At 46.7% G+C, this 14,634-nt stretch overlaps 1 protein-coding gene across 1 annotated transcript in view; it reads right to left on the bottom strand.

Moving 5' to 3' along the window:
* Window positions 1-2,866: 2,866 nt before the first annotated feature.
* The window catches only part of cut (homeobox protein, cut), a 96,915-nt gene continuing 85,147 nt past the window's right edge, over window positions 2,867-14,634 (bottom strand). The window contains exons 5-9 of the mRNA XM_089592662.1: window positions 8,778-9,219; window positions 7,598-8,312; window positions 6,476-6,749; window positions 4,758-6,212; window positions 2,867-4,691 (exon numbers count right to left, since the gene is read on the bottom strand). Coding sequence (XP_089448788.1) covers window positions 4,198-4,691; window positions 4,758-6,212; window positions 6,476-6,749; window positions 7,598-8,312; window positions 8,778-9,219 — 3,380 coding nt within the window. The 3' untranslated portion in view covers window positions 2,867-4,197. The remainder of the gene's footprint in view (window positions 4,692-4,757; window positions 6,213-6,475; window positions 6,750-7,597; window positions 8,313-8,777; window positions 9,220-14,634) is intronic.

Genomic DNA, 14,634 nt, shown 5'->3' with positions numbered 1-14,634 from the left:
AACGTACAATTTAAAAACAATATAGTGCAATAGTGTTTATGCAATGTACAGGATAATTCATTTTATTTATTTATTTATTTATTTATTTGTTTGTTTGTTTTTTAAAGCTATATAATACAATTCAAAAGGAAATACAAATGATTAAACTATTTTTTATTATTACTGCAGGTAAATCGCTCGCTCGCTCTCTCAATTTCTCTTTGATACATTAGTTTATTTTTTTTTTATTTTTATTTTTTGTTAACTATTGAAAAAAGTCGACGGTGCGCTTGTGTCCCTTGTAAATTTATTCTCTCGATTCCATTCTCTCTTCGATCATACTCGCGTCTCTAAGCTCCTACGCATAGATCAATATTATATTAATCATATTTTTGCTTCCATTGGCTTCTTGTCGTTGTTGCAACAACAACAACAACAGGGCAGGGGAAAAATTTCCGAGGGAGGGGCGGAGGAAATTGAGGCGGTCTCGATAAGAAGTTTACTTCCTTGGACTGAATATCTATCTACATTTTTTTTTATATTGTAAAATATTCATTGTAAGATTTACGATATGATTTGTTTCGTCCACCGACGTTAGGCGTACATTTCGTTATTTTATTTATCATTATTTATTTTATTTTATTTTCATTACTATACGTACGGAGATCCAACACTTTCACGCACTGCAAATAACTTTTTCACGATAACCAGAATCATAATAATAATAATAATAATAATAATAATAATAATAATAATTAATCCCTTGGACTACGCGTTTGTCGTATTTTTCATTTATTAAATATTATTATTGTACACGGTTTTTTGTCACCAACCACCCTTCACTCGTCTCATGTCCGTATCCTATTTATTGTTTATTCATGATGTTTTACCCCGTTTGTGAAATAATTAAAAACTATTGGCTACTTGTATCCTGTTCATCTCTCTCTCTCTCTTTTCTCTCTACTCCATTATCTACAAAGAACCTATAGTTCGACGAACGAGAAAAATCATGGACCACCGAGCGCCGCTGATCGAATACTTCCGGAGCGAGAGACCAACCAACTCTTTACACATATTATTATATACTGTACGCCGTTCGAGTGAAGGTTGTCGATAGTTATACACTTGCCACCGAGGCTCCCATTCATTTAATCTACTTCACTCATCTTGCACAAAAAAAACTTGCACTCTCTCATCGTCTCTAATGTTTTCTCAATTTTTCTAGTTTGCTTCGGAATGATCTTTTCATTGCTATCGCGATGCCCTTGTCGTTTGATTATTTTATTGAACAAAATGAAAGACGTTAAAAAAAAAAAAATAAAAATTTGCGAATTTCAGAGCCATTTGAATTATTGCTCTGTTTGTTTGAACAATTTATCTCTCGTTGTAAAGAAACGTTTATCGATATTATTATTCATTCGTCATCTCATTTTTCGTTCGAAAGTACAAGTAAAAATGTATGAAAAATTTTATTTTATGTTAGTTATTTATTTACTTTTTTTTTTTTTTATAACCACCTTCGATAAAAACTAAACGGGATAAATTAAATTTCCTGTAATCGTACACATCATATACCACATAAATCACATCACCGGTCGATTATTAGTAAAACTGCGAAACTCGTGTAAAAATGAGCTCTCACTCTTTCATTATTTCTCGTTAAACTGCACGGACTAGAATTTAATGAAATATTAAACGTAGCTTAAACCGGTAGACGACGGTAGTTTGATTTATTTATAGTATTAAAGAATTTTTTTTTGCCTCACTTCTCGGATCTTTTTCACATACGTTCTCTCACACGTGCACGCATTGCTATTGTATATATATAAATGGGTTATACTCGATCAGACCGTATATTATTATGTCGTAGCCATAACGACAGCGTTGCAGTTTTGTCGTATATCGGTCGCGGCAGTGCATCAGCAGCTAAAAACGTGTGCTACTGCATACATCGCGACGTTATAACACGCACACCCCACATTTTTTTGATACTTTTATTGATCGTGCGCACATATACGTGATTATGGAGTTAATTGCGATAAGAGAGTAATATTTGTTTTTTACACAAGGTTCTTGTTTATTCTTAATTGTATATTCTTATCTCATATATATATGTACAAAGATATTTACAAAATAGAAGTTTTCGCCAAGAAAACTGCTTTCGCGCTTCGAGAGTCCAAAGTTGCTGTTTTTTTTTCTATATTAATAATAATATTATTACTTGGCGGCTCTTTACGAGTCACTTCTTAATTTGTCTACATTTTTTAATTGTATATACTTAAAACTGCTGCGACGCAGTCTAATATAGAAACGCGTTTAATGCTCCAGCCATTTTCTCTCGCAGCGCGCAAGCTCTATCACATTGGCTTCACAAGCCGTTCATATTTTTTTTTGCGTCTGTGTGTGTATTGTTTTCGCTCGTCTTAATGTAATTTTATAATTAATTAATAATAATAATAATAATTTATAATACGGTCAAAAGACGATGATAATAAAGAAAATTTAAAATTTTCGATACGAAGTTCTACGCTACAGTTTTTCCTTTTTTTTTCTCTCAATTATTTATTTATACAACTTTTCACGATTGATCGCGTTCGCAACATTTTTGCATTATCGTCGTATCGATACTACACTTGTGCTTATAATATAAGAAATATAAAAACAAAAATAAGTCCTCATCATGGGCAAGTCGTCTAACTTTTTTTTTTTTTTTTTTTTTTTTTCTTCATTTTGGCTAGGCCCTTTTGCTTATCGCAAACAACTTTATATTAAATAAAAGTTACAATGATTACTGTACAGTTTTTCTTCTCGCCTAGCGATAAAATAGTCAAAATAGCAATCATAACTAAAACGTAATAATGATTATAATAATAATAATAATGTCAATAATATAATAATGATAATAATAATAGTAATAATGATAATAATATTAAAGTCATAATAACAGAAATAACTAACATTGGTAACAGTGTCTATACGATCGACACGATCGATCCTAGTGTTTCCTCAAAATGATAATGATGATGATAATAATGACAATGGAAATAATGATAATAATTTTTACAATAACGTAAAACGGTGCGGGCAAGCAAAAGGGAAGTGGAAAGAAAAAGATTGGACAAGCTCATTTCCATCATTCTTTCATTCATTTTCTTATTAACAACGTAAAAATCGACGTTTTGTATACATATATATTTTTTATAATTACGTAACTCGAAAGTGAAATATATGCAATAACGTCAACAGCTTAACATCTAAAAAGGAGTTTTCGCACGGGGAATCGGGGAGGAGGAGGGGGGGGGGTGGAGGATCAATATAAACGATAACATTAATCACAATTATGCAATTTTGTCGCACTCTCTCGCTCTCTCTCATATGAGCACAATCGTTGTTTTATTTTTCTTACCAATGTAATTGCTCTCATTCGTTCGTTCGCTCACATTACATAAAACTCGCACTTGAATCGTTCCTTTTGCACTTAAAAATCAATCTAACAATCGGTTACGTGGAGATTGCACTGTTTTCCGAGAGAATCGGCCCTGCGCCATCGGCCCTCCCTTCCTCCAAGTATACTTGTATCAACGTACGATTTTTCATGCGGTCCGCTGGAAGGCAGAGGCGAAGGGATATTCTCTCAAATTTCGATAACTTACAATTAAATGACGATTCACATTATTCCCTCTCAACGCAACTCATCCCCATTATCTGTTTCTTCATTCTCCTTCGTTGTCATCCTGCGTGTACAAATAACTCGACTCGTCAAGGTGCGCCAACTTGAAAAGCCTCGCATATTTCTTTTGATTCTGCTCGGTACTCGACGACGAAGCCACACACACGTAAATGGGTGGTGCCCTCGCGTTATCCTTTTTCGTTTCATTGTTTTACCTTACTTTTAACATATCTTTTATTTTGTTTTAAGTTAATGCCCTAACCTTAGGCAGGACCCGGCTCCGGCCGAATCCTATTGCTGGCTTTGAGATATTACGAGAAATAATAATAGAAAATGAAAAACAACTTAACAAAGATACAGTACGTTATAATAAAAGCCTCATCCCGGGGAGCGGATGACGCACGAGCGTGCTCAGTCTTGCTTGCTCGAGCGATTTCTCGTCTAGCTTGGCTTGGCCAGCTCACAGCTTTGGAATAAATACTCTTGGAACGAGGAGGAGTCAGCTAGGGGCTCGCTCTGTCTCTGGTCTCTCTCTCCGGTGGCGCAGTCTAGTAATCCCAAGCCTCCTCGGGCTCGTGCTTAACGGGCTGCTGCTGCTGCTGTTGCTGCTTGGGACTGCCGGCCGGCTCGTCGTCGCCGACCTGTGGAAGAGGCGTCGATACCGGCCTCGGCGAGCCCACGGCGCTGTGCTGTCCCGAAGCTGACTTTGGACTAGGCGAAGGACTCGGCTGCTCCCTGATGTCCCCGATGACCGCGCGCGGCTCCGCCGAGCCCGAGGACACGTCGCTCTGCGCGTCGTCGTCGTAAGCCGGCCGGTGCTGGTGGTGCGCGTGGTGGAGGTCTTGAACGGGCGTAGGCTCGACCCTCACCGTCTCCTCGGGCTCACGCTTCACGGAATAATCATCGCCACTGGTCTGCATCACGCAGACCCCGTTTATGATGACCTCGTCCCCCGGACGTGCCGCCGGCTCCTGCCACTCGGGATTGACCCACTGAGGTGCCGCGGGCTTGCGCCGGCGCGAACTACTGCTACTACTGCTACCTCCTCCTCCTCCTCCTCCACCACCACTGTTCTGTTGTTGGCTCGCTCCGCCCGGGGCGGAGTTGCTCGAAGGGGCGGGTGCCTCCGCGGGCTCGCGCTTTATACTCGCGGCCGAGGTTTCGCTGTCCTCGCTGCCCAGGTTGCTCATGACGTCGTCGGCCTCGGCGTCAGCCTCCGCGTCATCGTCCTCGAACTCGGGATTGGGCTCGCGTTTGAGCGACCCCATCGACAAATCGAGGCCCGAGCATTGCTCCTTGAGGGCGCTGCCCACGAGGGCCGCGAGGTTCGGGTTGAAGTACGGCGGGTAGGACAGGGGCACGCCGCTCAGGCCCAGGCCCAGCCGCTCCTTCTGTATGTCGAGCAGTCTTTGGTTGAGCAGCAGCCGGAACTGGACGGGGTCGAAGGGCTGGCCGGGCTCGCGAGTCGCCGGCTGCGTCGCCGTGACGGTGGCCGCGGTGACCCCCGTCGTGGGCTGCTCCGACTGGCCGTGCGGCGGCTGCTGCTTCAGTCTCATGCGGTGGTTGTGGAACCAATTGGTGATGGTGCGCGAGGAGAGGCCGAGCTCGTTGGCCAGGAACTCGATGGTCGCGACGTTCGGGTAGGGATCGAGCGCGAACGCCAACCGCAGCGCCTCCTTCTGTTCCTCGCTGAAGAGGACGCGCTGTTTCTTGGCCGAGGGTGGACCGGGCGAGGGCGCGTGGTAGAACTCGGCCGTGTCGTTGCTCGAGGTGTCGGAGCTGTTGTCGTGGCCGGGTCCGATGCTACGGCGCTTCTTGTTGGCCTCGCGGCGCTCGTTCTTCAGGGCCTGTAGCCGGTCGATGTTGTGCTCGTCCGTGAGCCAGAGCTGCATGCGGATGAAGGGCTCGCGGCCCTTGATGCTGAGCATGTGCCAGGGCTTGGGTTTGCTCAACAACTCGCTCACCGAGCCCTGCGACAGTCCAAGCACCGCCTCGCCGAATATCTTTTGGCCGATGTTGTTGGCCAGCAGGGCCTCCTTGATCTTGGTCGTGATGGTCTGGGTGTCGAGGTCCTGCGTCAATGCGGCCATCTCGTACACGCTCGTCGTTATGTGCGAGTGGAGGCCACGCAGGGGCGACGGGGCCAGCTGATGGTGCGGCGAGTGCAAGCTCATCGGGGCCGCCTGATGATGATGGTGGTGATGGTGCAGGTGCTGCTGCTGCTGTTGTTGTTGCTGCTGTTGTTCCCGTTGCTGTTGTTCCCTCTGCTGTTGCTCCCTTTGCTGCTGCTGTAGCTGCTTTTTCTGGAGCTCTTGCATGCTCAGCTGCGCCGCCGCGTGCTGCGACAGGATGGCTCCAGGCGGGGTCAGCAGCATCGGCGATGGCTGTTGCTGATGCACCGAGTGTTGGGGACTCTGCTGGGGTGGCCCGAGCTGCAAGTGGCTCTCCTGCTGGTGCTGGGCCGAGGCAGCCGCTGCCGCTTGGGCTGCCGCCTGCGCCTGCTTCTGCAGCTGCTCCTGGACCAGCTTTGTCGGTGGCATTGGCTTCATCGGCGTTCCGCATGCTGCAATGTTAATATATGTCGTACAGTTAGATGGGGGGTTCTGTTCTGTCGAGGGGTAACATAGTTCAGAAGCTCCTTTGTTGGTTTCGTTAGCACTCAAGTTTTCAAGTTTTGTCTTGTACACATTTTTTTTTTTTTTTTTTTTTTTTTTTTTTTTTTTTTTTTTCAAGCGCAATTAAAAAACAAAAAAACAAATAAATAAAGGAGAGCTGCCGAGCTACGTGTGTAGGTGGTAAAAAAAGTAACAAAACATCTATATCGACCTGAGTTAAACTTACGAGGCAGGCCGCCGTAGCCGCCGGTCCTCATCAGCTTCTCCGGGGCGATCTTGTACTGGCTGGCCACGAGTTTGTGCACCGCGTTGTCGTCCTCGAGGAACATCTTCATGCGGATGAAGGGCTCGCGGCCCTTTTGCGTGAGCATGTGCCAAGGCTTGGGCCGCGCCAGGAGATCCGACACGGAGCCCTGGGACAGGCCCAGGACGGATTCGCCAAAGAGACGCTGCGAGATCGAGTACTGGGAGAGCTGCTCTTTCACCTGTGTCATGAAAATCACGTGCGTCGTTTATTTATTAAAACTTTATCCGTATACTTTGACGAGTGAATGCAGATGAAATGAAAACTGGAGCGGAAACGACGACGTTGAATTACTTGCAGCGTTTCAGCAGCAGAATTGCTTCGTGCATTTCGTTTTATATTTATGATAAATAGACGCTGCTGGGGCGCATTTGTGGATATGTGCAATACAGGCATGAGAAAGTACACGACTAGTATGGATATTTTATGTACTTGTAACAAGGAGAATGGACGACCTCCGCCACTACAATCTCAATTATATTCGAGAGTTGAAGTCTACTAAAAAATTTAAATTTTTTTTTTTTTTTTTTTTTTTTTTTCTTTTTTTACATGCCCTTCTAGGTGAAATACCAGATTTTTTACACTTTTCACCCGTGTCTTGAATTTCTTTGGCCCCATGTCATTGTTGCACAGTAAACAATAAAGGAAATTACTTTTTCGTATGACTTCAAATATTTTTACATAAATGTACTTTTCAATTTTTCTGTGATACTTTTAATGGAACTTTTGTCCCTCACATACTTACAGACATGGTCTTTGCTACTATATAAATATAAAAAAATAGTTAACACGATGGCTACTCAGTGGACTGATACCATATGCGATTAAACTTGGATCTCAAAAAAAAAAAAAAAAAAAAAAAAAAGAAATTTCCCGTGCTAGCTAGGCGATCCAAGACACGTGTGTGGGAGAACTCGAACCAGTGGATGAAAAAAAAACTGCAATGGCCAAAGCTTCGTGGGTCAACCGAGCGCAAGCGTATAATACTAGCCGCGCAACTTTCCCATGCCTGCCTTCAGCGGAGCTTACAAAGGTCTTTACCCTCTTGACGATGTCCTCGGTGTTGAGGTTGTTGTAGATGTCGAACTGCTGCTGGGTGATGGGCGGCAGCACGGCCTTGAGCGGCCTCTGGTTGGCCGTGTGGTGAGACGGGGTGGACGGCTGGCTGATGAGGCTGTTGGTGATCGAGGCCATGCGCTGCAGAGGACTAGCCGCGGCCGCGCCGGCAAACTCCTCGCTGGGCGTCATCGCCGGGGGCAGTATCGAGTTGCCCAGGGGCGAGCTCGCACTGGAGCCACCGGGCGTCGATTGGGCACCGGCACCCGGGCCCTCCTGCTTCGGCTTGACCAGCGAAAAGGCGCTGCCCGCGTGCCTCATCGCCTCCTCCATCTTCTCCTTGTCCTCCTCGGACACGCCGTTGATCATCTTGTTGCGCAATATGTTGCCCAAACTGAGATCCTGAGCTGCTGCCGCCGCCGCCGCCGCCGCCGCTGCAGCCGCCGAACTCGTGACCGGCCCGACACCCGTGGCCCCGGCACCGTTGGTCGCCAAGTGGTGCTGCTGCATCGCGTGCTGCTGCAGGGCCAACAGGTTCGAGATCTGGGATGGGTAGGGCAGACCCGCCTGGGCGACGTTCAACTTCTGGAGCTCGCGGTGGTACGCGTCCAGGGCCATGCGGATCTCCTCCTGCGTGCGGTCCATCCCCTGGAGGTTCTGGCCGCTGAAAATATTGGGAAACATCGCGCTACGATCAATCGGGATCACACTGCTGTCCTCGATCGAGTCGGTTGCCTTTTTTTTTTTTTTTCCCTCCCTTTCGCGGTATCCCTTCTATTTCCATCGGGATGAATATTTCATGTACGCCCGGCCATGGCAAGGGGGGAGAAAGGGAATCGATACCCTGTACGCGCTCTCGGTTGAAAATAACAAATTGTCACGGCAAAGCCAAACTCAAAAGTCATCGGGTAATTAATATATGCAGCCCCGCTCGATGAAATGACGGGGTCCCCGGGATTTCTTGATTTTGACGGAAAGGGGGGGGGTTCGACCGTATGAAATACACATTTTGAGTGATGGCTCTCGGCTGAAAATTCATCGGCGCGCGTCAAAAACCGGACGAAAATGGAAAATGAAAAAAAAGGGTACGTTGTATCGATGAACCGAGGGGTTAAAAGAAAGAAAAAAATGAAAAATAAAAAGTAATGCTCACCTGGTAGGAAAGTCGCGCGGGCCGCGCATGTCCTCGGGTCTTCGGCCCATGATCTTGGCGAGCTCCTCGTTGTAGATCCTGGCCACCTTTTCCTGGGGAATGTCGTCGTTCTCGTACTTTTTGAGCCTGCGGTTCTGACCGACCGAGTCGAGGCCGGCCGACGAGCGGTCCTTTATCGCGGCGAAGGGGCTCGGGCAGTTGAGCCGACTGGGGCTCTTGCTGTCCGCGTCGTTCGACGTGTCGGGCTCGCTGTGCAGTTGGTGACGGGTGGCCTGTTGTTGCTGGTGCAGCTGCAGATGGGCCGCCGACTCGGTGAGCATGTGGGCCATGCGCTCGTCGCTCGACTCCTGGGGCGTGCCCGGGCCACCGTTGCCACCCGAGCCGTCCTGACCGGCGCGCCCGAAACCACCAGTTACCCCCGGCTCCTTCCCTGAAACATACTCTACACGTGAGGCACGACTTGCGGTGCGTTCTTCAATTTGATCTTTCTTTCAATGCAAGTGCAGGGGCATGGGCGAGAAGCACATCTCTCGATCCCGCCCATCCCCCACCCACGCTTAACGCTAATACATGACATATAAGCACAACCAATAAACGTTACAACAATCAAGGCATACGTGTGTTTAATGTGTGTTTTATCATTTTATGTAAGATGTATGGGTGTGTTGGGTTTTTTTTTGTTGAAATAGCCCCGATAACCGAGCTGTGTCGTCTCCGGTTGAATATTGAATGGGAGCGTCCCATCCATATTCGCGAGTATTTCAATGATCCGGACGAAAATACCGATAACCGGCGCGCTTTTGCAGTATTCATCATTTTTTCGCAAATTTAGCCACCAAAAGTCACTGATTGACGGGATATCGCTCTCGAATTCGTTTCATTATTCGCGTTGGGACGCGATTTGCCGGAAAATTGACCGCTCGATTGTTAATAACTCCGCTTCGATCGCCTCGCGCTGCAAACTTTTACCCCCCTCGTACCTTATGCTAAAACCTCGTTTCTTACTTAATGTAGATCCAGAGGGTATATATATGCACGCGTAATCCGATAAGCTGAGGAGGATTCTCAAACAAATAAAAAAAATGCCCATTGAATCCGATTTTTTCTCGAGTCTCCGAGAGGAATATTTAAAAAAAAAAAAATCAAGTTGAGTGGATCTCGATACACGCGGAGCCGATAGCAATTAGCGCAGCTCTGAAAAAATCGATCGGCCCCATAGCTGCGATCGTACGGGGGATTATAGGTATAAGCCTCGCGGGCGTCTTGTCGAGTGTATCCCCTGCCCATCGTACAGCTCGCGATAATTAAAACACGGTCCTCTCCCCCCTTTCGCCTGTGGTCTCTCTCTCTTACCCCTACGTTCAACTTTCGTTCACGAGTGTCCTTCGAGCTCCCGATACGTGTTTTCCATCTAATTGACCAATCAACCGCGAGTCTCAGACAAATCAGCCATCGATCGCCCCCCTCCGACTGACTTTGGCTTTGATTGCTCTTCAAAGTGTACATATCTCTCTCTCTCTCTCTCTCTCGTTCACTAGGGGAGTGGAGTAGAGGAGACAGCCGCATCGAGTACCTCTGCTGTGCGGTGTAATAACAACTGCACATTCGGATGCGACGGAGCTATAGTTATGGTTTTTTTTTTTTCCTTTTTTTTTTTTTTGTTACTCTTTGTCGAAATGACCCGTCTTGTTAATCATCCCGAGTGAAACGAGCGATTCGACCGATACGCATCTGTGGGTTGGTTTTCCTCGTCGAGGAAAAACACCGGCATAACAGATTGGATCTCGAAAATAATCGACCTTTCCGTTGCGCAAGTACAGTTTGTTTTTTTTTTTTCCGAGTTAAAATTGAAGCCTCGTCCGCGCGAGGAATCGCGATTTGCAATATAGGTCGTACGGGACGGATGAGAGGCGCGAAATCGAGAGTTCGACGGAGCCCCTGATTTCGCGGACAATTGGCCGCGCGTACCATGTAGTACAACACAGGAGGGCGGTAGCCAATTTTGTGTGCGCGTATAATAGGCGAGCGCCGCTTTATACCTGCGGCGCGCTAATGGAGACTCGCATCGTATATACGTATACATGTAACAGCTATTTGCATCGTCGCAAAATTTGAGCCGCTGCCAGCGCATACCGATCGAGCTAACGCTGATCGGTTGACATATGCGTATACGCGAATGTGGACCAACTGCAGATTAATCGTTAAAGGGGGAGACCGATTTTACATTTTTCACATTAAAATATTTTATCCGCAAACGCACCTATACATATACATCGAATGGTGAGACCTGTTGCAGCACCATCGTTGTAACACGGGTAACATCGTCTTATTCAACCGCTCCGATGCGGTCTATCGCACGCACGGAGTCCGTTTGACGGGCGATTTTTTTCTTTCTCCTGCGACTCGACGGTTCTCACACGTTTCTCCAGTACCTACTTATGGCTCTCCGCGCACACGTGATACACAAACAGCCGTCGGAGCGACGTATACCTGCGCACACACGCAAGACGAGCGCAGGCGGCGAAAGGAGAACAACTGAGCCGCTGATTTATTTGCCTTTCCCCATCAAGGGAGGGAGGTTGCGAGCACAACTTTACGTGTGTGTATGATGGAACATATACCGCCACGCTCGGCTGATCGCGTCGACACACCGCGGCGCTCCGATAATTCACGGGCCCGATTTTCATTTCCGCAGGATGGCGAAACTTTATTAATAACGTAATTATCAATAAAAGAGGTGCACGCTTCGTTGAGCCCCCCGAGGAAGAGGGAACGAGCAGTGATTTTTCGTGGCCCCTCTGCCGCAGTTCCTCTTCACCTGCACTTTTTAGGATGTACGCGCTTGTAGTACGGTTTTGTTGTACACCCATGGGAACCATTACATTTTAATACAAATACATTTACCTGTGGCTTCGACGACCCAAACTCGACTCTGTGCGTCGAGTTATTACGATTATTATTGTCCCGGCAAACAAAAAAAAAAAAAAAAAACAGAAACCGGAACTTTCACGAGTTACGCGCCCGCGAGTGCCGTACAATTACGATTGTCACCGCGACGATTAGAAAAAACTCGAGCGATCGGTCGATGGTTCTTGGGGAACAATGTACTGTTTTTTTTTTCCCCGCTTCTTCGCACGCGGCGCGACAACAGAAGCCGCAGCGACACTTTGGGCAATTATCTCGGGGGAACAATCGAGCCACGGCTCCTCCTTGCGGGTCGTCCTCGGCGTTGCGAAACGCGCGCCCGCGCCATATATAATTCCGTGGGAATGCGGATCGCTCCTGCGCGAGAGGATCGTTGCCGATCCGCGGATCGCGTGTATGAAAAATGTACGTACGCGCATCGCTATGCCGTGCGCAAGACGTATACGCGACGTAGCGGGGACAAGCGGACGCGCCTCGCCGGCTAATGAACGAAAGGGAGAGAAACTCGTTCGCGCTCTCGGTGCGTAATTGACGCGGCTCTCGTTTCGCGGTGTATAGGAAGAGACGGTTTGCGCTGTAATTAGGGAAAATCGTTTGTCGAGAGCTATTACCCGCTGCTTTTGGTCGCGGTGACAACCGATCGCGAAAAAATCGCGCTTCTTAGTGAATCGGAGAGAAAAATCTGGGACAATTCGTATCGATCGGTTTTGATCGACGGTTCAAAGCAGGTCGTCATCCCCGAGCACCTAAAATGGGAAACTGTTTTTGGCTCGGCGCAAAGGAGCCCTCCCCGGCCGATCGGAAGCGAGTGAAAGATGTGGGCGAGCAAAGGCTCGGGCTCATAAATCTTAGCTGATTAGGGAAGTTGATGGTTGGCAAAGTCGTCGGCGGTGGGTATATTTATCTCGTTGAAAATAAGCTGCGGGCTTTTGTCGCCTTCAAGTGTACAATATATATAAGGGTCGCCAGGGCAAAAAGTGCGCGCGTCGGACGCCGTGATAATTAGCGACGAGGAGAGCAGCAGCGCGGAATAAAGAGGTAATTTTGCCTCTCTTACCTGCCTCCTTCGTTTTGTATATTATATATATATATACCTATACCGATTTGTATATGGTATATTATAAGGTACGCCGTGGCTTCTTGTTGGGCGCGAAAAGTTTATCGGGGTACCTCGAACTTTGCCCTTGAAACTCGGTGGGGCTCTCGAGACACCTTCCAAGTGTCGATCCCTTTATTCGATAGATTTTCCAAGAAAAAAATAAAACCCATACATACACAACGATACTGTACAGCTGAATTCTCGCTTCTACTTTACGATATGCGTACGATGGGGTCCTTCCTTCTCGCCTGTACGGTTTGCACCCTCATTGACCCTCTTTGAAACATATCCATGTACGTAATGCACGAGTTGCTAATAATTTTCACCCCATCTTTGTCTTGTTTCCACGGTTTTTTAGAACGAAAGTAACGCGAGAAAAAATACCATCCAATAGATGGGGAATAATGACGCAAGTCCATGAATAAGTCGACGATCAACGAGGCGTTGATGAGAACCGAACAACAATCGCGGTGCACGGGCGCAACGAGAGGGAAAGTGCGACGAAGCGCACAGCCAAAGTGTCGCTGCATGCATACGCGTATACGTATATTATGTGCGATAATTGATATTCATATCTATATGGAGGAGTGCGCGACGCGTCACATATACATAGGGTTTCACGTACATATCCCATCTCGGACAAAAGGGAGCCACATCGACCCACTTTCGTCCTGTTGCGCAACTCTATTGCACGCCACCCGTGTGTGTATATGTAACGTTACGTTGTGATCCGGAAGCCCCGCGATGTGCCATTGTTTATTGTTACCGTTGCCGCTTTTCCAATCTGGATCTTCGTGCGACGCGTGTATAATAATATTGCGCATACCTGCGGTGGAAAAAAAAGGGGGGGTATAAGTAAGCGCAACGATTTTAATGCGATGAAGCAAAAAAAAAAAAAAAAAACGGGTTAGCGTTACGCGCGTGAGAAAAGTTGAGCAACGCGGCTGCCGTTGGAACCAAATAATTGAATGGGCATTACAAGGCACGCGAGACGCAACACAAGAAATCAAAGGCACGCGTGGCGTCGCGAAAATTCGCCCCAATCTTCGTGTTTGCCCCCATCTCTATCTCTGTTTGAGGGTGTCTCTCGAGATGTGTATATACGCGGCAAGAATCTCCGAGGAATTTGTCTTGACGGGTTCGGCAGCTGTATGCACACCCCCGCTCTATGATAAATCGGCAGTCCCTGCCGTCAACATCGACCGGTGTTATTTCCCAGGAGTTATTAGCCTGACAAATGCGCCAGAGCCAATCAATGGGCCGGCTCCTAGTGGCGGGGAGAAGACCGATATAATACCCCCGGTGTAGTATTGTGCTCCGATTGAATTTCCGAGCGATGGGCCTTTTTTTTTTTTCTTTTTTTTTTTTTACACATTTTTATGACTCGACCCGCAGGGTTGAAAAAAAGGCACTCCTCAGCTTTTTTTTTTTATCACAGATGACAAATTTCGTTGTAAAATGCCTAAAATGACTACAATCATGTGTATAGCTCAATGTAGACTATTACACATTTCATAATGTATAAGCTGTTATTAAACTTTTTGCTCCGTTGAAAAAACCAATAGTCGTGCAAAACAACACAGCACTTGCTTTCTGTAGTTACAAAATTCCCCATATCGAATACGGTAACTGTTTTCCCGTGCATCCTCTCGCTTGGTAAAACATCTTGATAATCCAAGATAAAAAAAATAAAAAAAAAAATAACCCGCGCACGTAACGCATGTCATGGGTACATCTTACAACTCACACGCACCCACCATTTTCATATACACATACATACGATGCGGTTAATCGCGAGAGCTCGCAGTTGTTGGTTAGTACAGTATAGGTATA

This window comes from Copidosoma floridanum, unplaced genomic scaffold (genome assembly GCF_036245765.1).
Source record: "Copidosoma floridanum isolate Cflo_tuat_1 unplaced genomic scaffold, Cflo_Japanese_pri ptg000019l, whole genome shotgun sequence".
Lineage (NCBI taxonomy): Eukaryota > Metazoa > Arthropoda > Insecta > Hymenoptera > Encyrtidae > Copidosoma > Copidosoma floridanum.
This window is presented reverse-complemented; position numbering and strand designations above follow the sequence as displayed.